Source organism: Leuresthes tenuis, unplaced genomic scaffold (assembly GCF_036924035.1).
Source record: "Leuresthes tenuis unplaced genomic scaffold, fLeuTen1.0.hap1 SCAF_2, whole genome shotgun sequence".
Classification (NCBI taxonomy): domain Eukaryota; kingdom Metazoa; phylum Chordata; class Actinopteri; order Atheriniformes; family Atherinopsidae; genus Leuresthes; species Leuresthes tenuis.
The window spans coordinates 42616771-42639378 of record NW_027325356.1 but is presented as its reverse complement, the minus strand read 5'-3'; the positions used below and the strand labels follow the sequence as shown (position 1 = coordinate 42639378).

Here is a 22608-nt window from a genome sequence, read left to right as displayed (position 1 = left end):
CTCCTGCTTTCCTCTCACCCCACCCTCCATGACTCTGCTTCTACTTGTTCTACTTCTTTTAAAAAGAGAGTTTTTCTTCCCCCTGTCACCAGGTGCTGCTCCCACAGAACTCTTTTTATTTTATTTTTCTATGTAGAGCAGCCTCAAACTACTTTTTATTGCCAACTGGTGCCATAGTAACTTGAAGAAATTGAAATGAAAGCTTTAGACAGCTGGTAGCCAGAGCAGGTCAGCAGGGCTGTGTGAGATGTGTCTGTTGTGCTGTGGGATGGGAGCTTCCTTGGGGAAAGGATAGGCAAGTGTTTCCCTCCTGCAGCAGGAAATGGGCGAAACCTCCTTGCACAAAATTATAACTCCAGCAGTTTGTCGTGTGAAGGAAGCCACTCCTGATAGCAGCAGCTATAAATTTCCTGTTGTGGACCCACAGTTTTGACTTCACTGAGAGCTGTCGAGAGAGCTGAGAAATGTTGGATTGAGACCCACCAAGAACCCCATTATTTAACCAATAAAGCTGAAGCATGAAACTAACATGCCTGTTTACATGTATTAATAACTTTTTAAGATTAGTTGCTTAAATACAAGAAGTGCACAATAGTAAAAGGGTGGAGCGCAGAGTGTAACAGACAAATAATTTTACTATTGTGCACTTCTTGTCTGTTCAATAATTTATGACTCAGACATAAATACCACTTTTATTTGACTGTTTTGACTAAATTACTGTTGTGTTCCAAGTCACTTACAATCCATACTAGTGGAAAGAATATTTTTTTAACAAGAGTTTGTAGATTTGATTGTCATTTCAATCATAGACTTGAAAAGGGCCACCTTCTTTCACCTTCGTAATATTGCTAAAATCAGGAACATCCTGTCTCAGGGTGATGCAGAGAAACTAGTTCATGCATTTGTTACTTCAAGATTGAACTACTGTAATTCCTTATTATTGGGCTGTCCCACATATTCTCTGAAAAGCCTCCAGCTGATCCAAAATGCTGCAGCCAGAGTTCTGATGAGAACTAACAGGAGAGATCATGTTTCTCCAGTTTTAGCTTCTCTTCATTGGCTCCCTGTTAGATTCAGAATAGAATTTAAGATTCTTCTCCTCACATATAAAGCTCTTAATGACCGAGCTCCATCATATCTTAAAGATTTAATTGTAAGATATTTTCCTAACAGAGCACTTCGCTCCCAAACTGCAGGTTTACTTGTTGTTCCCAGAGTTTTTAAAAGTAGAATGGGAGGCAGAGCCTTCAGTTATCAGGCCCCTCTCTTGTGGAATAAGCTGCCAGTAAATGTCCAGGGAGCAGACACTCTTTCCACTTTTAAGATTAGGCTTAAAACTTTCCTTTTTGATAAAGCTTATAGTTAGGGATGGCTCAGGTAATCCTGAAACATCCCATAGTTAATCTGCTATAGGCCTATACTGCTGGGGGAGCTCCCATGATGCACCTCTCCTCCCTCCATGTTCTGCTGCTATAGGCCCAGCCTGCTGGGGGAGCTCCCATGATGCACCTCTCCTCCCTCCATGTACATATGACATCATTGCTGTCATTAACTTGTGTTTCTCTCTCTCAGCAGGTATCTCTGGCCTGGTGTTACGCTGCTTGTTGTCCCCTCTTTCCTGTCCTCTCAGCCCCAGCTGGTCCAGGCAGATGGACCCTTCCTGGTTCTGGTTCTGATGGAGGTTTCTTCCTCTTAAAAGGGAGTCTTTTTCTTTCCAACAACACGTGCACACTCCTGACGAGATTTGATGCAACTGCTTGATTTCTTTAACTCAGCAGATTGGACTAATTTGGAATTTTAAAAGAATGATTGGACTGTATTGAATTATCATTTGATTCTGAATGTTTAAAGTGTCTTGAAATAACTTTTGTTGTGAAATGGTGCAATATAAATAAAACTAGTTTAATTGTCAGAAAAACTTAATTCTCATTGTTCCAGAGCCGAAGAATCATATCTTTTTTTTTTATTATTATCTCATGGTCCATGGGCCACCTACAAGTTTTAGGCACACAAACATTTATTTGCTTCAGCTGTTTTTGTTTTAAGCAGTGTAACATCTGTCAGTGTCAGTGCTGTCCTCAGTCACTTTGGGCTTCTGTCCTGTCATGAATCCTACCGAGCAGATGGAATTCCTTCACATTTTTAGAAAGAAATGATTGAATTACATTCAATTCAATTTTATTTATATAGCGCCAGATTACAACAATTGTCATCTCAAGGCACTTAAATAATATAGTCCAATTCAAGCCAATTGGAATTCAATGAATTGTTTTTCCTTTACATTGAATTGAATTCCAATTAATCAAGGGTATGATTAAGGCAGTGAGTAGGTCTGTGAACACTTTGAGAAAATCCAATAGAGTCTAATATAGAATAAAAGTTAATATTTAGGCTGTCATTTCCAACATCTACATGAATATTAAAGTCACCCACTACAATGACTTTATCTGTACTCAGCACTAACTGGGATAAAAACTCTGAGAATTCAGACAGAAACTCAGAATAAGGGCCAGGTGGACGATACACAACAACAAACACAAGAGGTTTTTGTGATTTCCACTTTGGGAAAAACTGAGAATCAGAGATTCAAAAGAGCTAAAACTAATCTTGGGTCTAGGACTGATTAGTAACCCTGATCTGAAGATAGCTGCCACTCCTCCTCCTCTGCCTGTGGTTGGAGGAACGTGAACATTTAAATAGTCAGAGGGAGTTGATTCATTAATGCTAACATGATCCTCCTGCTGCAGCCAGGTTTCTGTAAGACAAAATATATCAATATGATGATCACAGATCAAATCATTCACTAACAGAGACTTCCAAAGGAGAGATCTAATATTCAGCAAACCACATTTAATAGTTTGATGCTTTTGTTCAGTTAAAGTTTTTGTTTTACATTTTTTTTGCACAGGAGGATTTGCTCCTTTTGTGTTTTTTGATGGGGGGGGGGGGGGGGGGGGGGGGGGGGGGGCAGCAGCATCAGGTGGGAAGCCGCAGAGAAGTGTGTAAGACTACAACTCAATTTAGAGTGTTGGAACGAATATTCAGTTAATTATTAACAGCAGTTTGAGCTCAGGTTCATGTAAACATGCAGCAGTGAAATCTTTACTCTAAGACACTGTCAACATTTTAGATCCATCTCTAAACTCTGTTTTCCCTTAAAAAAATTTGGATCGGTTGGTATTTGTGCAGTTCCAATAATTTCAGGATTCACATAACATTATCAGTCCTTGAAGTCGTGGAGCATTTTAGATAAGTAGTTTTTTTAACCCTCAGAAGGTTCATGCACTTGAAAGCATTCTGCCGCTCATAGACCTCCCAGCATCCGTGTGTCTCACCTGGAACACTGTCAGCAGTGACTTTTAGTGTTTTGTGTCTGACAGAAACTTTGCTGTCAGACTCTTCTTCAGCTCCCTTTCCTGTTGAGTCCTCCAGGGTTCTATTCTTTCCCCTACATGTTCCATTCTGAGAACATATAGCATTTCAGTTCATAGAATGCAGATGACATGCAGGTTTACTTGCCTTTGGTACAGTTCCAATTCTCTAAAAATCATTTGACCGTCTTTTTAAAAATGCAAGCTTGGATGGGCTTAAACTGATTTGATTTTAAGAATTACAATACTGAATTGTTGATCTTTGAACCCAGTAGTGCCTGCAGTGCCCCTCACATGTATCTGACTGGCCTGGGTGTAATATTAGGGTTAATATCTATACTGATTTTAAATGTGAGAAACAGATAAACTAAGTGGGTGAAAAGTTCCTTTAAACTAACCTTTTTATTCAAGGTCAAACTCTCTAACAAATTAAAAGGGTGAGACACACTTTCATCACATCCCAGCTGGACTGTGGTCATACTCTGGATGTTGGTGTTGGCCAGGCCTCCTTTGCACAGCTGCTGTTGGTCCAGAATGCTGCAGCTCACCTGTTAACATGAGCACGTTCCCCCGGTAGTTCCATCCCATCTCTGCCTCCCTCTGAATGAGTGTTTTTGGCAAAGAAAGCACTGTATGTGAGCTGTTCTGTATCATTCAACCTGTTACAACCATCAGAAGCTTCGAGACGACACAGATTTAATGATGATTTACTCTTAGCTGTCCTGTGGTCAAAGCTGTTGCACAGAGGATAGAGTGGGCCTTTGCTGTTGTGAGCACTACAGAATGATAGCAATGGCCTTACAAGTCAGGGAGTTTAAATCTTGTCTAAGAAGTCCTTTTTATTCCCTGGCTTGCTTTAAAGCTTGTCTGCCTCTGCTCCTTCACTTGGGTTAACAGCAGCTGGTTGAACTGTGGTTTATACATAAACTTCAATGTGTGCAGAAAATAATGTGAAAGCGTCCTGTGTTTATTCTGACCGAGTATCTAAATGAAGAACTGCATTTCCTGTATGCTACCTTCACACTGACTGTCCCACTGTGTTTGGTGACTCAGTAGTGACACTTTTCCTGTCAGAGGTAAGGATTCATTGAGGAACAATCAAAGATGGTTATTTAACATAACTTCTATATAAGACACTCTCAGCTATCAGAAGTTTAGTCAATCACCATATCTTAGCGTAAAGAAGAATATTCTCATGAAAAACAAGAGATCTTTTCTCACTATGTAAACAGAACTCTTTCTAATGTTTAACTTACGGTGCTCAATCAATCTCAAGCTTTACATCTTCTACACTTTGTATTGCGTATCTTGCTTTTTGAGTTATTTGTCTGTTTTGTCTCCTTATAAATAACTAATTGGGGTTACTAATTATGAATTGCGTTTTTAAGACAAAGGCTGGTGTGGGATTCCCTGCAACTGAATAACTTCAGATCAAAAACATTATGGGGTAATGTGCAGAGTAACCACAGCATAAATGTCCTTTGGTGTTGAAAAGAGGCCTGAAACCTCCGTGCTCCCGTCTGACAGAACTTAACACCTGGCGGTCCAGCTGTTACCTTCTTATCTGGAGTCTCTCTTTCTTTTGTGGCCAGAGCTATCCATCCATCCATCTTCACCCAGTTCAGAGTGGGGGGGGCTGAAGCCTACCCCAGCTCTACCAGTGAGTCTGGGCAGAACCTGCACAGCCACGCTCACACCGATGGTGTGAGAGGAAGCTGGAGAGCTGACACTGAAAATGCATCAGTATACAATTAAACAGTTAAACAGTTAGAGAACTGAATTGTATATGTTTAACTGTATGTGTTAACAGATCAGTGATTATCAATAAAAACTGTTTTATAATTTATAATTCAAGAAGTGTAGGGGTGGAACTCCCAAGTCAGATTACACTGAGTGTCGTTTGAAGAGGACTCTTAACACTGCTGGAAAAGCTTTTCATGAGCTTTCAAATGAAATGATATAGTTTTATTTCCCTGTGGATACGTTGCTTTCTGGATGTACAACAGCTGTCTATTATGACATAAGCAGTCTGTATCTGTATTCTGTAGTTATTCTAGAGGTGAAGTAGTCCTTCGGAAGAACAGCAGCTGCTCTCAGAAAGCTAATTATCATTATTATAAGCCATTATTAAACAACCAGAGTCCACAGAATGTTATTCATGTTTTTATCGCCTCCACAGTGGACAAAAAGTCCACCGCACACTACGGCAGAAATAAAACACTGCAGTCCTGTGACAAACACACCAGTTTCATAAGAAATGCAACATTTTCCTGTCCTCAGTCAGGTGTGCTAGCTCCCAGTGAGCCTGCCTCAGTTCTACAGAATCTTTGTGGGCGCAAATGGAAATTTGTAAATAAAACTCACTTTTATTGTAACTAATGCTGTGTTGGAATGATTTTTCCTGTCAGAATGCTATTGCACGTTTGATACTAGTATTCCTTATTGCTCCCATAGAGCCCTGTGAAAGAGGTGCTCTATCAGGTTAGTTTCAGTTCTTATTCGTCATACTTTATTTCGTTTGTTTCAAAGAGCCTCACAGCATGTGCACATCATTTTTTTAAATCTTTGCTTCACTTTAACATCAACAGCTGAGAAGAACGTTATTCTGGGGGCCCATTTCCCTGGGAGCAGACCAGTACAGCAGAGTTCTCCTTCACATGTTGGGACATCCTTCTACGGACTCATTTCCATACTTCATGGATGAGGAACACTTACCTGAGTCAGCTAACCTGGGTTTTTTTTTTAAAAAGACGCAACCCCAATCATCAAATGCAGTGGGGAGGACCCCATCAGGTGCAGTTTAGTTCAAAACGGACCTGGTTACTGCCACCAGCCAGATGTTGTCCAGAAGAGGGTGGGATGATGTCATGTGGACTGGGACACGGCTGAACATGTCATGGAGAACACTTTAGAACTTGATGGAGCTGTTTTTACCAAAGGACATGTTCAGAATGCTTATGAGGAAGGCCTGTTGTTCTTTTAATAATAAGAAACTCTGCTGTGGACACATTCCAACATCGTTAAGTGCTTCACTGACCCAACGAATAAAACTTATCTTCCAGCTGCATGTAATGTTGAACATGGACACATGGTCTCGGCTTTGCCAACACCTGCTCGTTAAAATGGACTAAATCCTAGTGGTAAGGGCGTCCTGACTGGCCCTTCATCAACAGAACTGTGTAGACGCCACTCGCTAAAGGCTTGATAAAATAAGAGTCAGCACACGGCGTGTTTGCTCATTACTTCTAAGCACTGATGAACTCCACAGCCGTACTGGACACATTTTTCCATCACTGTGAACACTTCAGAGTTCAGTGAGCGGTGTTGCCGTGGAAACCCAACTCACACCTCGACCAGAGACCTCTCAAAGTGTTTCCAAAGCACATCAGCCCAACAAGCATGTGAGAAACAACAGTTTTAATAGTTGAAATAAATACTCCATTACATGCAAAACACTTGAAAATACTATGGGAAGTCTGGTAAATAGTGTAAAACCCATGGCACACACTCACAGCAGCTTTTTAACCATTTAGAATTCACACTTGTTGAAAACAAACAAACAAACAAACAAACAAACAAGCACTGAGCCACTGGGGTCGCTACTTCCAATGTTATCTAACAGGTCAGCCAATCACAGGCTCACACAGCCAGGCTCCATCTGTGACGGAGGCCGCTGGCTTCACTGGCGATGAAACTGAGGTAACCCTTTCAGGGCTGAAGCTGCTGTCTGATGGCGACAGCGAGCTGTCAGCTGACCCTGCATCAGGCAGGAAGGCGTTCTCCGAACAAGGTTTCAGTCACATCCAGCGCAACACAAAACCCTGCGGCTGCTGTTCCAGAGACACGCCCAGCCTCCCCCCGATGAACAGGCAACAACAAAGGGACAGGACACCACCTTTCCTTTTCCTAAACTAATTCACAGAATGAGAGTTGACTGGCGGCAAAGTCCTTGGAGACGAGCGTTCTCTGAGAGCCTGAGTGAGCAGCGTGCAGCCGTCTGACACGGCGCACGCCGAGTTACGCAGGCGCTCCCGATAGTCTGCCATTTTGGAGCTGCTCTCGGGATGCTGGGCGACGTCTCGCAGGCCCTGAGTGAGGAGGACACAGGCAGACACCACACTCATGGCCCCCCCTAACACTGCAGTCTGCACCCCCTTCCCTTCGGCGGAGATACTCGCAGCTCTTCCCAGAAACTGCGGCTCTGTGGCAAAGCCAACCAGCGCGCTGACAGCCTGGACCAGGGCGGCACTGAAGAGGACGCAGCGGCTCCTGGTCAGCTCGCTGGGCTGGGTTTTCACCTCCTTCACACAGGCCAGGAACGCTGTGCCACTCGTGCTCATGCTCTTCACGCTCAGTTTGAACTGCTCCTTAGCAAAGCGGTCTCTGGACCTCTCGCTGGCCAGCGACGAGATGTCCGTAAGAGTCTTGAGGTTGGTGGAGATGTTCTGTGAGAGCTCGAGGAGGAGCTGGGGGGTGAGGTCTGGCAGGGGTGTGACTCGCAGGATGTTGCAGCTCTGTTCCACCTCATGTCGGCAGCGGGTCACCTTGTAGCGGTCCACCAAGCCTGGCAGACAGGGCTGAGAGCCGGGGCTCTCCACGGCTGCCAGGTAAGCTGCATGAGCCGAGCACTCAGTCAAAGACACCACCAGGTCAGCCATCTCCACAAGGCGGTCCCCCACCTCTGTGAAGCGGCCCATGTTCAGCTGGCTCTGAATGTCGTGCGTGAGGATGGAGAGCTCTTTGGTCCTGGCGATGACTGTGTCGCGGCACTGGTCAAAGGTGTCGGCCAGTGGAAGGCCCTCAGCCGTCAGCACCGGCCGGGTCTCGCTGGACAGCAGCAGGAGGTCGGCCACCAGCTGCACCTTCCCTTTACACGCATCGCACACCGACGACAGCCGCTTCCTCTGCTGGACGCTGCCGCTGAGCACGCTGCTCGATGCCTCACTGGTGGATTTACCAGAGCCACCACTAGCCATAATAAAGAAGGTGGCCAAGGAGAGGGTCAAACTGTGCTTCTGGAAGGGTTCACTTACTTATAGTTTCTGATGCTGCACACTGCATTTTCCTCTTTAGGTCATTTCTATAAAGAGCCTCAAATCACTGTGTTTTACTAAACTTTGAACATCAACTGGCCAATCAGTCGTCTTTAAATTCCTTCAGGTATAGATCATCAGCAGCGTGTCACACCGTAGCACACAGGACATGATTCTCAGGTACACATGCAGAAAGAGTTAGCATTCCCAGCTGTTAGCACAAGCTAGTTCTCCAAGTGAAAACTCATTCAAATGCCCTGACAACACAAACAATAAGTCAATATCCTGCTGGTGGTCCCAGGTCTTAGGGGAAGTGAATTCACAGCTTTCTGACTATGACTCAGCTACTGAGAGGCCGTGCACTCTGACTCCTTCTGACGGGAAACGACCACAGATGGAGCCGCCTCTGCTCAGCATCCTGTGTGTCTTAAATCAGTCTCTTTTTAACATTTCTGACAGAAAACTTCACCTCCACATTACGTAGTTGTTGTTTTTCAGTCTGTTGGAGTACAATCAGCAAAATGTCATTTTGTGCTCACACGCATCACACCAAGCATCCTGAAACAACAGAGAGATCTTGTCCGACTTGTTCCCAGCGACTGTGAGCTGCCCGCCGCACTCATGCTGCTTCCAAACAGGGCACCACCCGGACGGCTCTTCGGGACAGAGGGGAGCTTTCCCACCAGCACCATCATTTCATGAGTTCCCCAAAATAAACTCCACCGAGGGGCCGACGGTCCAATAAGAAAAACGACCCTTCAGTCCACTTTTAACCTCTTCCTTTTCAAACGGAGCCCTGGGTTAGAAGCTAGCAACTGCTCCGGCAGCTTCTGCATCGTCCGTCAGTCCGCCCTCCTCCTCCTCCTCCTCCTCCTCCTGGCGCGGCTCAACCCGGGACAGGAGAGTGTGGAGCTCCGCATATCCTCTGAAGAGTCTCACTTCTCAAATCCATCACAGACGGTGGTCTATGAATCTCGAACGCACTTGTTGTGGTACAAGGACTCCGGCTGTCTGGACTGAGGAAGTGGCCGTTATTCCCAGAAATTCAAAGTAATGCTGCGCGCTCCCGCTACATTACTATGAGGAAGCGGGGAGGGTGTGGTCCGCTGAGCGGCTGCTGGACCGGGCACAGCTGCAGCAACGGAACGAGTTCACAAATCCTTTGCTCACAAACAACTTCCCACCGAAACTGTGAATTACGTGTTGTCTCACTCTGAAGAATTCACGAAGGAAGTCTGTAGTCACGTAATGTGAGTTTGACGAGCGCTTCAACTTTGAGGACCGCTCGCGGCTCCTCTGCAATGAGACACCACTGAGGCGTCAAACGAACTGTTAGCCTAGCGGGCTAACGACACCGGAAGCTGGTGTTTTCAACAATAAGAGCAGAGCTCCGCTGGAACAGTTTACAGTCAGACGGATTACAGAAGGTTTAGGAAACTGGAAGGAGTTTAAATACTAAATTTGACAACACAGTGGAGAAAATATAAAAAGAGAGGGATTTACATTAAACACTGTTTTTTTTTGTGGTTTATGAATCAGTGTTTGATCATCAGGTTTTCATTGTTCCTGCCAGAAAAGCTTCTGAAGTAGTATTTGAAGCTTTTTATGTTTGGGAATAAAATTCAAAGAACACACTGTTGATCAATATCCATCCATCTATTTTCTATACCCTCTTAATTCAATTTAGGATGACAGGGAGCTGGAGCCTATCCCAGCTGGGCCGGAGGCATGGTACACCTGGAACAGGTGAACAGTCCATCATGGGGCCACACAGAGAAAAACAACCTTCCACACTCACTCCCAGCCCCAGAAAGGCTCCAGCCGGGATTAAAACCAGGAACCCTACACCACCGTGCTGCCCTAGTTGATCAATATGCATTTAGAAAATATTATGATTTAAAAAAAATGTAAAACCTTTGCATATCTAAAAATAATCCTTTATTTTTCAACAACCATATTTATTAAAAGTCAAGGCAAACATAGAAGAAAACCTTTATCAAATAATGAATAATAGAGAATATAATTTGTGGAAAGGAAACCTAATCCAAATGAAACTGTACATGACAAAAGGAAGCAGCTGTAGTTTAAATGTAGAGAAGGGCCACTGTTCACAATCACAATATTCTCTTAAATACCAGTAATGGAAAAAAGGGGATGTTAGCATCTTTTCCTGAAATGATCCGACTTTTTGGGCGTCCTTTAAAGAAAATTCTGTTTTTATTTTTCCAGTATGATGATCTTTCAGATGATAGACAGGGTGTATTAGCTTTCCACTAAAAGAGTTTATTAGAATATGTTTCAGCTGGTTATAAGCATTATAGAGTTTAAGAATGAACCCGAGACTACATTCAGATCAGAGAACAGCCAAATCATGGGACAGTGGCATGGTCGTCACTTTTCACGTAGGATCTAAGCATCAAAACCCACATAAAAGCAGAATATCATCAAAAAGTTATGATAAATAAATGATAATTATGAATGGTAAAGTGGTCATTTATATTGATATATTAACCAGCATTGAGGAACCTACTGTTGCAGGCAGCTGAGAGGTTATACACTGTTTAAAAGTTTATTTCCAGACAAACAAACCTAATGTTAAAGATGGTAACACATTCTTTCTTTAACCTTTCAGCTGGAAACGTAACAACTAAATAAAGCCCTGCTATCAATTTACTGTGATGTGTAATGTTGTGTAAAATTAATGTAATCTCTCTCTGAAAAGTTGTAGCATAAATTGGAACTCCATGGATCTATAGTAGCACGCCTGATCAAGGCCGTCACTGGAAACCGCTTCTTACAAAAAATGATACTTTGCCAGCTGGATGGCTTTTTTAAAATTGCTGAATTACATAGCATTCCAAATCCAAGTCTGGAAATGCTTATGAAATATTTAATCTCATTCTCAGTTTGGTTCTTGAAACCCATGGAATATAGTCTGTTGATTCTAGAAGGTTTCATGATGGAGTTACAGATTTTCAACCAAATGACAAAATAACTGGACTAAAAATCAGTGGCAGTGGGTCTTATGGAGTAAAGAATTGAAATGTAAAATGTTGGTTTAAATTACTGTCATAATACAGAGGTCAGGAGAGAGGGACAATGCTAAGTGGCTGCAGCCTTCTCTAATGGAAGGCACTGTCATAGTTTGGGGCTATATTTCAACCAGTGGTGTTGGAGACCTCTTCTAAATTGATCGAGGTGAGAATGCAGAAAAATACAGATTTGAATGCACCACATTTGTTTCAATTAACTTCATTTCACTTAAGAAGAATAAAGGTGCTCAGACCAAATTTAGACTTTAAAGCTCCTTAGAATTGTACAAACTTAGTTTCTGCCTCATATTCTTTATGTAGATTTGTGTTTGGCCATGTTTCATTCCATCACTTCACCTACTCCCTGTTTTCATGGAAATGAAGAGATCAGGGGAAGATGAAGGCATGTTCTGTTTATTTGCTCCACTCACTCACCTGTGTTAACTGTCTCAGCTGCTATTCATTCATCAGTCTCCCTCCTCAGTAGAAGCTCCCTGGCAGTTTCAGTCTTTGTCAGATCCATACGTCATTTCACTCATGGTTTCTGCTCAATAGTCACTCACGCTCATGTTTCCCCATTGAAGTCAGGTTTGTTGGTTCTTTGGTTTTTGTTTTATCAGTTTAATTGATTCATTTTCCTAACACTAACCCTTTTGATATTGTTCTAAACAAATGAACTTCAGTTACCTTGAACCTCCTGTCATCCATCTGTGTCTGCTTTTGGATCCTTTCACCAACACCCACCCTGAAGGTAACTACAGACCATAAGCACATGTAAGGTTTCTTTATTAGGCCTTTTCTGCATGAGACATGAACTAAGTTTGTCTATCGCTGACAGTTTGTTGGGGAATAAAAACGCATGTTGTTATCGGTTATTGCTATTGGTGGAGGGCTTGATTACACACAATCTTGATTTGACTTTGGGACTTAAAAAAATGTACTTTACCATCTACCACTGATGTCTTGTACAACTTCTACCAAGGCTGGTACAATTATAGTTTTAAACACCATAAAGTGTTTGTTGAGAATTATCAGCTGGTACCACCATTTAAAGTGTGAAGACTGTCTGTTATATCAAATGGAAGTAAAGGTAATGAGTAAATTAACTTAATTGCAGTGTTTTGGTGACAGTTTCAAACCTATTCCAGCCCAGCACTGGTGCTGATTACCAGAGTGATTTTCTGCTGCATCTGTATGGTCAACACTGTAATAAGGTAGCAGTAAACTATTTAATGATGTAAATATATGATCTGATTGGAAGGAAAATCCTGATTAAGGAGCAGAAATAATCTGATGATGTTTTATCTACCACCAAACTGTCACCAAGCCATGAACGTATAGCACTTAAATTGAAAAGCACAAAGGAAATATTATCATTTCTACATGTTGCTGCAATGTTAAGCTTTAAGCTTTAATGTCACTCAAAAAATTTTTTTTTGCTCTCTCTTTATTTTCTCTCTTTATGTTAACGCTGTTCTTAGATTTGCCCTGTGATGGCCTGGCGACTGGCCCAGGGTGCATTCTGTCTCTCAGCCACTTGCAGCTGGGAACAATCAGTTTCAAAATGTGTGAAATACTTTTAATTTTCAGTCTTAGGCTCTATGTATACATTTGTACAACAGAATTGGAGAAGCTCTTCCTCCCACTATCAGTGGGACCTGCAGCTGCACAGGGCACGGTGCCATTGGGTGGAGTCTGTCAGAGAGGAAACAGCTTTACACCTCATGTCAGCAAAGCTGATCTCTGAACTCTACAGCCACACAGTTTTCTAACGGTCGGCGTATCCAGACACAGCCTCATGCATTGGGTCCCATTCCTCTGTGCCATGGAGTCTTAAGTTGTCCACAGATTCTTAAAAACACCTTATTAAGCACTCATTGCAGTCAGTGGGGCTTCTCTTTATTACCGTGACCACACACTCTGGTATTTATTTTGACTCTGTACCTCACACTCCAGAATACTGCTGTTTCAGAATATCCCTGAGCCTTTTCTCCCAAAACATAGAATAGTATATTTGAGCTGTTTAGGTCTGAGCTACAGTCAGGGTGAAGGGCGTCAGAAACAGTGAGTGACAGACCAACACACTGCTGGAGCTGGTTGGGTTTTCTGACAGCACAGTAATAACACAGCTCACGCTCATGTCTGGGTGGTGTAAAAAGATATAAGGCCCTGCTAATGTCCGGGTGGTGTAATAAGATATCAGGCCCTGCTAATGTCCGGGTGGTGTAAAAAGATATAAGACCCTGCTAATGTCCGGGTGGTGTAAAAAGATATAAGGCCCTGCTAATGTCCGGGTGGTGTAATAAGATATAAGGCCTTGCTAATGTCCGGGTGGTGTAATAAGATATAAGGCCCTGCTAATGTCCGGGTGGTGTAATAAGATATAAGGCCCTGCTAATGTCTGGGTGGTGTAAAAAGATATCAGGCCCTGCTAATGTCTGGGTGGTGTAAAAAGATATAAGGCCCTGCTAATGTCCGGGTGGTGTAATAAGATATAAGGCCCTTCTAATGTCCGGGTGGTGTAATAAGATATCAGGCCCTGCTAATGTCCGGGTGGTGTAAAAAGATATAAGACCCTGCTAATGTCCGGGTGGTGTAAAAAGATATAAGGCCCTGCTAATGTCCGGGTGGTGTAATAAGATATCAGGCCCTGCTAATGTCCGGGTGGTGTAATAAGATATAAGGCCCTGCTAATGTCCGGGTGGTGTAATAAGATATCAGGCCCTGCTAATGTCCGGGTGGTGTAAAAAGATATAAGACCCTGCTAATGTCCGGGTGGTGTAATAAGATATCAGGCCCTGCTAATGTCCGGGTGGTGTAAAAAGATATAAGACCCTGCTAATGTCCGGGTGGTGTAAAAAGATATAAGGCCCTGCTAATGTCCGGGTGGTGTAATAAGATATAAGGCCTTGCTAATGTCCGGGTGGTGTAATAAGATATAAGGCCCTGCTAATGTCCGGGTGGTGTAATAAGATATCAGGCCCTGCTAATGTCCGGGTGGTGTAATAAGATATAAGGCCTTGCTAATGTCCGGGTGGTGTAATAAGATATAAGGCCCTGCTAATGTCCGGGTGGTGTAATAAGATATAAGGCCCTGCTAATGTCCGGGTGGTGTAAAAATATATAAGACCCTGCTAATGTCCGGGTGGTGTAATAAGATATCAGGCCCTGCTAATGTCCGGGTGGTGTAATAAGATATAAGGCCCTGCTAATGTCCGGGTGGTGTAAAAAGATATAAGACCCTGCTAATGTCCGGGTGGTGTAAAAAGATATAAGGCCCTGCTAATGTCCGGGTGGTGTAATAAGATATAAGGCCTTGCTAATGTCCGGGTGGTGTAATAAGATATAAGGCCCTGCTAATGTCCGGGTGGTGTAATAAGATATAAGGCCCTGCTAATGTCCGGGTGGTGTAAAAAGATATAAGGCCCTGCTAATGTCCGGGTGGTGTAATAAGATATAAGGCCTTGCTAATGTCCGGGTGGTGTAATAAGATATCAGGCCCTGCTAATGTCCGGGTGGTGTAAAAAGATATAAGACCCTGCTAATGTCCGGGTGGTGTAAAAAGATATAAGGCCCTGCTAATGTCCGGGTGGTGTAATAAGATATAAGGCCTTGCTAATGTCCGGGTGGTGTAATAAGATATAAGGCCCTGCTAATGTCCGGGTGGTGTAATAAGATATAAGGCCCTGCTAATGTCTGGGTGGTGTAAAAAGATATCAGGCCCTGCTAATGTCTGGGTGGTGTAAAAAGATATAAGGCCCTGCTAATGTCCGGGTGGTGTAATAAGATATAAGGCCCTTCTAATGTCCGGGTGGTGTAATAAGATATCAGGCCCTGCTAATGTCCGGGTGGTGTAAAAAGATATAAGACCCTGCTAATGTCCGGGTGGTGTAAAAAGATATAAGGCCCTGCTAATGTCCGGGTGGTGTAATAAGATATAAGGCCTTGCTAATGTCCGGGTGGTGTAATAAGATATAAGGCCCTGCTAATGTCCGGGTGGTGTAATAAGATATAAGGCCCTGCTAATGTCCGGGTGGTGTAAAAAGATATAAGGCCCTGCTAATGTCCGGGTGGTGTAATAAGATATAAGGCCCTGCTAATGTCTGGGTGGTGTAATAAGATATCAGGCCCTGCTAATGTCTGGGTGGTGTAAAAAGATATCAGGCCCTGCTAATGTCCGGGTGGTGTAAAAAGATATAAGGCCCTGCTAATGTCCGGGTGGTGTAAAAAGATATAAGGCCCTGCAAATGTCCGGGTGGTGTAAAAAGATATAAGGCCCTGCTAATGTCCGGGTGGTGTAAAAAGATATCAGGCCCTTCTAATGTCCGGGTGGTGTAAAAAGATATAAGGCCCTGCTAATGTCCGGGTGTAGTAATAAGATATAAGGCCCTGCTAATGTCCGGGTGGTGTAAAAAGATATAAGGCCCTGCTAATGTCCGGGTGGTGTAAAAAGATATAAGGCCCTGCTAATGTCCGGGTGGTGTAAAAAGATATAAGGCCTTGCTAATGTCCGGGTGGTGTAATAAGATATAAGGCCCTGCTAATGTCCGGGTGGTGTAATAAGATATAAGGCCCTGCTAATGTCTGGGTGGTGTAAAAAGATATCAGGCCCTGCTAATGTCCGGGTGGTGTAAAAAGATATAAGGCCCTGCTAATGTCCGGGTGGTGTAATAAGATATAAGGCCCTGCTAATGTCTGGGTGGTGTAATAAGATATCAGGCCCTGCTAATGTCTGGGTGGTGTAAAAAGATATCAGGCCCTGCTAATGTCCGGGTGGTGTAAAAAGATATAAGGCCCTGCTAATGTCCGGGTGGTGTAAAAAGATATAAGGCCCTGCAAATGTCCGGGTGGTGTAAAAAGATATAAGGCCCTGCTAATGTCCGGGTGGTGTAAAAAGATATCAGGCCCTCCTAATGTCCGGGTGGTGTAAAAAGATATAAGGCCCTGCTAATGTCCGGGTGTAGTAATAAGATATAAGGCCCTGCTAATGTCCGGGTGGTGTAAAAAGATATAAGGCCCTGCTAATGTCCGGGTGGTGTAAAAAGATATAAGGCCCTGCTAATGTCCGGGTGGTGTAAAAAGATATAAGGCCCTGCTAATGTCCGGGTGGTGTAAAAAGATATAAGGCCCTGCTAATGTCCGGGTGGTGTAAAAAGATATAAGGCCCTGCAAATGTCCGGGTGGTGTAATAAGATATAAGGCCCTGCTAATGTCCGGGTGGTGTAAAAAGATATAAGGCCCTGCAAATGTCCGGGTGGTGTAAAAAGATATAAGGCCCTGCTAATGTCCGGGTGGTGTAAAAAGATATCAGGCCCTTCTAATGTCCGGGTGGTGTAATAAGATATAAGGCCCTGCTAATTTACGGGTGGTGTAATAAGATATAAGGCCCTGCTAATGTCCGGGTGGTGTAAAAAGATATAAGGCCCTGCAAATGTCCGGGTGGTGTAAAAAGATATAAGGCCCTGCTAATGTCCGGGTGGTGTAATAAGATATAAGGCCCTGCTAATGTCCGGGTGGTGTAATAAGATATAAGGCCCTGCTAATGTCCGGGTGGTGTAAAAAGATATCAGGCCCTGCTAATGTCCGGGTGGTGTAAAAAGATATAAGGCCCTGCAAATGTCCGGGTGGTGTAAAAAGATATAAGGCCCTGCTAATGTCCGGGTGGTGTAATAAGATATAAGGCCCTGCTAATGTCCGGGTGGTGTAATAAGATATAAGGCCCTGCTAATGTCCGGGTGGTGTAAAAATATATAAGACCCTGCTAATGTCCGGGTGGTGTAATAAGATATCAGGCCCTGCTAATGTCCGGGTGGTGTAATAAGATATAAGGCCCTGCTAATGTCCGGGTGGTGTAATAAGATATCAGGCCCTGATAATATCCGGGTGGTGTAATAAGATATCAGGCCCTGCTAATGTCCAGTCCATTCTGACTTTACTTTGAAGTTCACCGAAAAGCTGCGCTACATCCTGACACGCCATATCCGGTCATGTGACCGGCAGACTTTTCAGCCAATCACAGCACACCATCTGTAACCATGGCGTCTGACTTGAAGTGGAGGTGTTTGGTGCTCGTGCTCTGCTCATGTTTGCTTTGTGTTGTAGCGGCGGAGAGCAAAGACAAACCCCAGAAAAAGAAGGACATCCGGGACTACAATGACGCGGACATGGCGCGGCTCCTGGAGCAGTGGGAGGTTTGGAAACCTGCACTCACACTGCAGTGTTAGCCAGCAGCTAGCTGTCCACAGTCCTCCCAGAAGCAGAAAGGGGCTCTGTAGCAGCCAGCTGCTTTTCAGCCCACTAGTCTAAAAGCATGTCTCCTCATTGTTTCACAGAAGGATGATGACATTGAAGAGGGGGACCTTCCCGAGCACAGACGGTCCCCTCCTCCCATCGATTTCTCCAAGGTGGACCCCTCCAACCCAGAGGAGCTTCTCAGGATGTCAAAGAAAGGCCGGACCCTGATGGTGTTTGCAACGGTGTCAGGAGATCCGACTGAGAAGGAGACAGAGGAGATCACAGGCCTGTGGCAGGGCAGCCTCTTCAATGCTAACTTCGACATTCAGAGGTACCGACTCAGTGACTGTGTTGGACACTAACTTTGTGTTGTTAATTAATAGAAATAAGGTTTGTGAAAAAGATGAAAGAAGACATCCTCTCTCTCCCTCAGCATGCAGTGTAGATGTAGAACCAGAGTCCTATGAACACGCTGAGCTCTTTCAGAGACAGGACAGGGCAGCTCAGTGCAGAGGCATCACCAGGCGGGCAGAAACTCCCAGCTCCTGCTGAAGGACAGAAGAAACAGGAAAGCAGAATAAAAAAGCACACCAGGAGTTAGCTTTAAGCATGTTTGACCAAAGAAGAAGAAGGTGGAAAAGGACTTTTCTATAGTCTGTAAACTCAGCTTTAATATCCACAGCAGCGTATTAAATCTGTTAAGCTTAAGTTAGCCTGCAGTAACAGCTGTTACTGATTAACACGAGATTCACACCCAGACAGTTATTTCTGCTGCTCCAGAATGAGTGAGGAGCTCCAGAAGAAAGTAGCAATGAATGCTAACCTTTGCTCTGCTAACAGTGGCTATGCTCTGAAAAGGCCCAGAACCTCACAGAAATGTGTGAGTGGACTCGTGGTTTTGCTGTGGCTCGCTGTGGCAGTGCTGAGACTCCCATCAGCACTATTAACGTGTCCCTGCTGCCTGAACCCAGCAGAGAAAGAATCTTTAAGTTAAGTTCTAGTTGCTGATGTTAGAAATGCAGCTTTAGAAAGCATTAGCTTGGCCTTAAAATGATTTGTGCATTTAGCTGTATGCAGTGACTGCTGTCAGGGGCCCCGTCATAGGAACCCTTTTCAGAGGATTCAGGGAGACCACCAGCCCCGCAGAGCCCTGCCACACAGACTGCGGCTCACTTTGATCTTTTAACTTATTAATGTTGGCACAACTCGATCATTTCTGTCGGAGCGTCCTGCTCAGGATAGACGGAGACGCTCAGGAGGCAGTTGCTGCTCATGTGATTGGATGCTTGAGAACAAAACCTAATTGTGATGGCTCAGCATAAAGATGCCGGGTGTAGCGCTTTGTGCTCCATTCAATAGGAAGAAGTGAAAAAGTGCCATGTGGCCTCAGAACACTCCTAATGTACCAGTGCTGAGTCACAGCTGGATCCCCGGCTGTAGCTCAGGAGGAAGAGCAGCTTCCCTGTACCACATGTCAAAGCATCCTTGGCCAAGAAAGTGAACCCCATGTTGCCTACGGATGCATCCATCGGTGTATGACGGTGTAGAAAGGTGCATGTGCTATGGTTAAAGCAGCTCCACTCACCCATTGTTACTGTGAAGACGATAGTAAAATCTCTGACTTATAAGAGGATGTTTTCACAGCTTGCTGACAACACTGTTGGGTTGATTTCTTCTTTCAGGTTTGTGGTGGGCTCAAACAGGGTGATCTTCATGCTGCGGGATGGTAGCATGGCCTGGGAAGTCAAAAATTTCCTTGTGGCCCAGGAGCGCTGCGCAGACGTTACTGTGGAGGGACAAGTGTTTCCAGGGAAGGCAGCCAATAAAGACGACTCCAAATACAAGCAGCATAATGAAGTCAACGCCAAGAAAAGAAGTAAGAAGGCAGGGAGCAAGAAGCCAGACTTGGAAGCAAACAGTGCTGGTCATCTGAAACAGGAGCTGTGACACAACTTAGGCGCTCTGCTGACCTTAGACACATCTGGTCTGTGAACACCAAGCACGTGAAGGGCTGCAGGATCCCAGGAAGAAGCCGTGGTTTCAGTCCTGTGACAGACCTCATGAGTGCTGTTTGATAAATGAACCTTGAACTCAGCCGGAATCATTGATCTGTTGTCTTTTCCCTCCTCCTCTGACATGGAACATCATCATCATCAGCAGCACACTCTTTAAAATCTCTTCTACTGTAACACTCCTCATTTCTGCTGCCAGATTTTCACCAATGAAAACCAATCAATCAGATATTTTTTGAAAAGTACCCAAGGTAAGCATTAAGGTCCAGGAGCGCAGCCCCCCTCTGTGTTCCTCATCATTTAAAGGAAAGGAGCACCTATATGTTTTGTTCAGTGTTTTTCTTTCACCAAATTTTGAAATAAATAGTTTTTTATGATCAACCAGATGCCTTTGATTGAATAAAATCCTCTGGAGCTCCATTTGAACTGAAGAGCTGCTGGTTATCAATATGATGAAGCCGCTGCAGTCAGAATTATTGGCTCTTAAGTTTGAGTATTTAAATCAAAATGGTAGAAATAAATGCAAAGGAACCTATTTAGCATAGTAGAAATTACTTTACAGTATTTTACTTTTATATTTCTAGTTATTGAATAACTACTTTATTAAAGTAATAATGTAATTGAAATACAATTAATTGGCACTCTTGAGTTCTTCAACCCCCACCTTCTACTTTTAACCTGAATAAAAGGCAAACCTGCAACAGAAGGAGCTCATTCGGTTGTGATGGTGGTGAAAGAAGACGAGAGCTGTTGAACTGAAAGCATCGGGTTTTTATTTGAACATTATCAAGTTTCTTGGTCTCTAAGACAAAATTCAGTGGACAGAGAAGTTGATGAAAGTCGGTCCAGTTTGTAGAAAAACTTGCAGGACCACTAGATGAGCTCCTCAGACTGCTATTGGTGGAAAGTACATAAATGAGTTAGTTCAGTAGTTTGAGGAACACCAGCTGGTGTTTCCCCTTAATGTTGGTTCATAGAGCGGAGCAGCTGTGGCTCAGGAGAGGCTCCACGAGTTTTTCCACCAAAATAGCTCAGAGCTGCAGAGACATGAATTCCACCAACCTCTGAAGGTCTGCTGTGGTACCGCCGCTGTGCCATCAGCAGCAGGTTCACCTGTGAAGTGTGGGCTTCACAGATCAGTATTTTTGTACAGAACATACCACAAATGGTTGACAGGACTGAGATGTGGAAATTTGTGGACCAAATCAACACCTCAAACCCTTCGTTATGTTTCTCAAACCATTTCTGCTGAGTGACAATATCCCACTGATACAGGCTGCTGCCATGAGGGACTACCACGGTCAGCAGGAACGCTTGGGTGCACATGAATGGCAGAACCTGACGTTTCCCACCTTCACGGCAGTTTTCACGCACAGTTCCACTTGCAGAGAAGTTAACACAGCGTGAGAATGTGCAGGAGGAACCACAAGCTCTGGTCTAGATTCTATTGGCAGCCAATTACAACGCTGTCTCTTCACAGAAGTCTCCAAAATAATGTTTCCACTCCAGTTACTGAACAACCATAGTTCTGTAAGCAGATACACGATTAGTCTGATAATTCAAGGATTAAGTTAAATATCAGAAAGTCCACCTTTCTGGCTGAGTACCCTGAAAACATGCTGGAACTGCTTAACTGCACATCTCTCCCTTTCATGTGAGATGGACATATGAGGAAGTGTCAGAACTGCACAGATCCATCTGTTCAGAGAGGGAAACCTGACAAATAGCATGCTAAAAAAGTACATGATTCATCCTTTTTAACTCATTCCAAATGTATGTTCATTCCAAAGTGTGACTCTGGTCCTCCAGACCCTGTGGGAGTCCTCCAGACCCTGTGGGGGTCCTCCAGAGCCTGTGGGAGTGCACGACCAGCTGCTGGGCACAGACTGAAGTTTGCCCCTTCCCCTTCTCTCCAGCTCAGCTTGACTCAAATGGGCTTGTGATGACAATGGATATGATTTCATTGTGCCAATGTGTCCAGCCTGCTTCCTGTATGTAAATCAGGATTTTGTACATGAACAACTGCAGCTGCACTCTCTTCTTTACATCCACTTTGATGTGATTTTTTTTATTTCAGCATCGGTTTATCTGAGCTGCCTTAACTCTCTGGTGGCACTCTGCCTCTCCCTCATTTCCCATCTGTTGGTGGTCCACTGAATAAACAAAAAAAAGATCATTTTTCTGACTTCCACCTCTGTAATCAGCACTTCGATCTCACCCTTTGTGAACTTCCTCTTGTTCTTTGCAGCCAGTTTTTGATTGGATAACACGTGACAGGATGATTGAACTCCATGGAAGGTAATTGTCTCGTATACTATGATTGAGATTTGTAAAGGTAAGCTGTGCAGTATCAAGTGTGTTCATGGTTTGATACATGTGGATGTTCACTGGTGTAAAGCTTCTCAAATTTTGTGTCTACACCCTCTTTCAGTCTAATACTGCACAGTCTTTAATACACGAGGCCCCAGAACATTACCCAAAGCATTGCAATGTCCCTGCTGACTTGCCTTCTTTCCATAGTTTATCCTGAAGTCATGTGTTCCCCGGGTAAGAGACCGACCATCCACATGATTTAAGACAAAACGTTATTATTCAGTCCAGGTTATCTTCTATTGCTATGGTCTTTTTCTGATATAGGACCAGTGTAGGGGCTTTTAATGGTGGGCATGGGTCAACATGGGCACCTTGACCAGTCTGCAGCTACACAGCTCCGTATGCAACAATCTGTGATACCCTGTGTGTTTCGATACCTTTCAATCTGAACTAGCATCAACTTTTAACAATATGAGCTACAGTAGTTCCTGTATTTGATCAGACTGCCATCACCTGCCTTTGCTCACTTGCATCAGTGAGCTTTGATTGCCCATGACCCTGTCTGTGCTTTACCGGTATTCCTTCCTTGGACCACCTTTGGAAAGGTCCTGAC

At 44.0% G+C, this 22608-nt stretch overlaps 2 protein-coding genes across 2 annotated transcripts; one reads left to right on the top strand and one right to left on the bottom strand.

Moving 5' to 3' along the window:
- Positions 1–6773: 6773 nt before the first annotated feature.
- tlnrd1 (talin rod domain containing 1) lies at positions 6774–9749 on the bottom strand. The gene has a single exon (XM_072381126.1). The coding sequence runs from the start codon at positions 8345–8347 to the stop codon at positions 7283–7285; it is 1065 nt and encodes a 354-aa protein (XP_072237227.1). The 5' UTR covers positions 8348–9749; the 3' UTR covers positions 6774–7282.
- Positions 9750–17449: 7700 nt separating this feature from the next.
- On the top strand, positions 17450–20055 carry mesd (mesoderm development LRP chaperone). The gene is made up of 3 exons (XM_072381125.1): positions 17450–17627; positions 17769–18001; positions 19353–20055. The coding sequence occupies exons 1-3, from the start codon at positions 17472–17474 to the stop codon at positions 19615–19617; spliced, it is 654 nt and encodes a 217-aa protein (XP_072237226.1). The 5' UTR covers positions 17450–17471; the 3' UTR covers positions 19618–20055.
- Positions 20056–22608: the final 2553 nt, after the last annotated feature.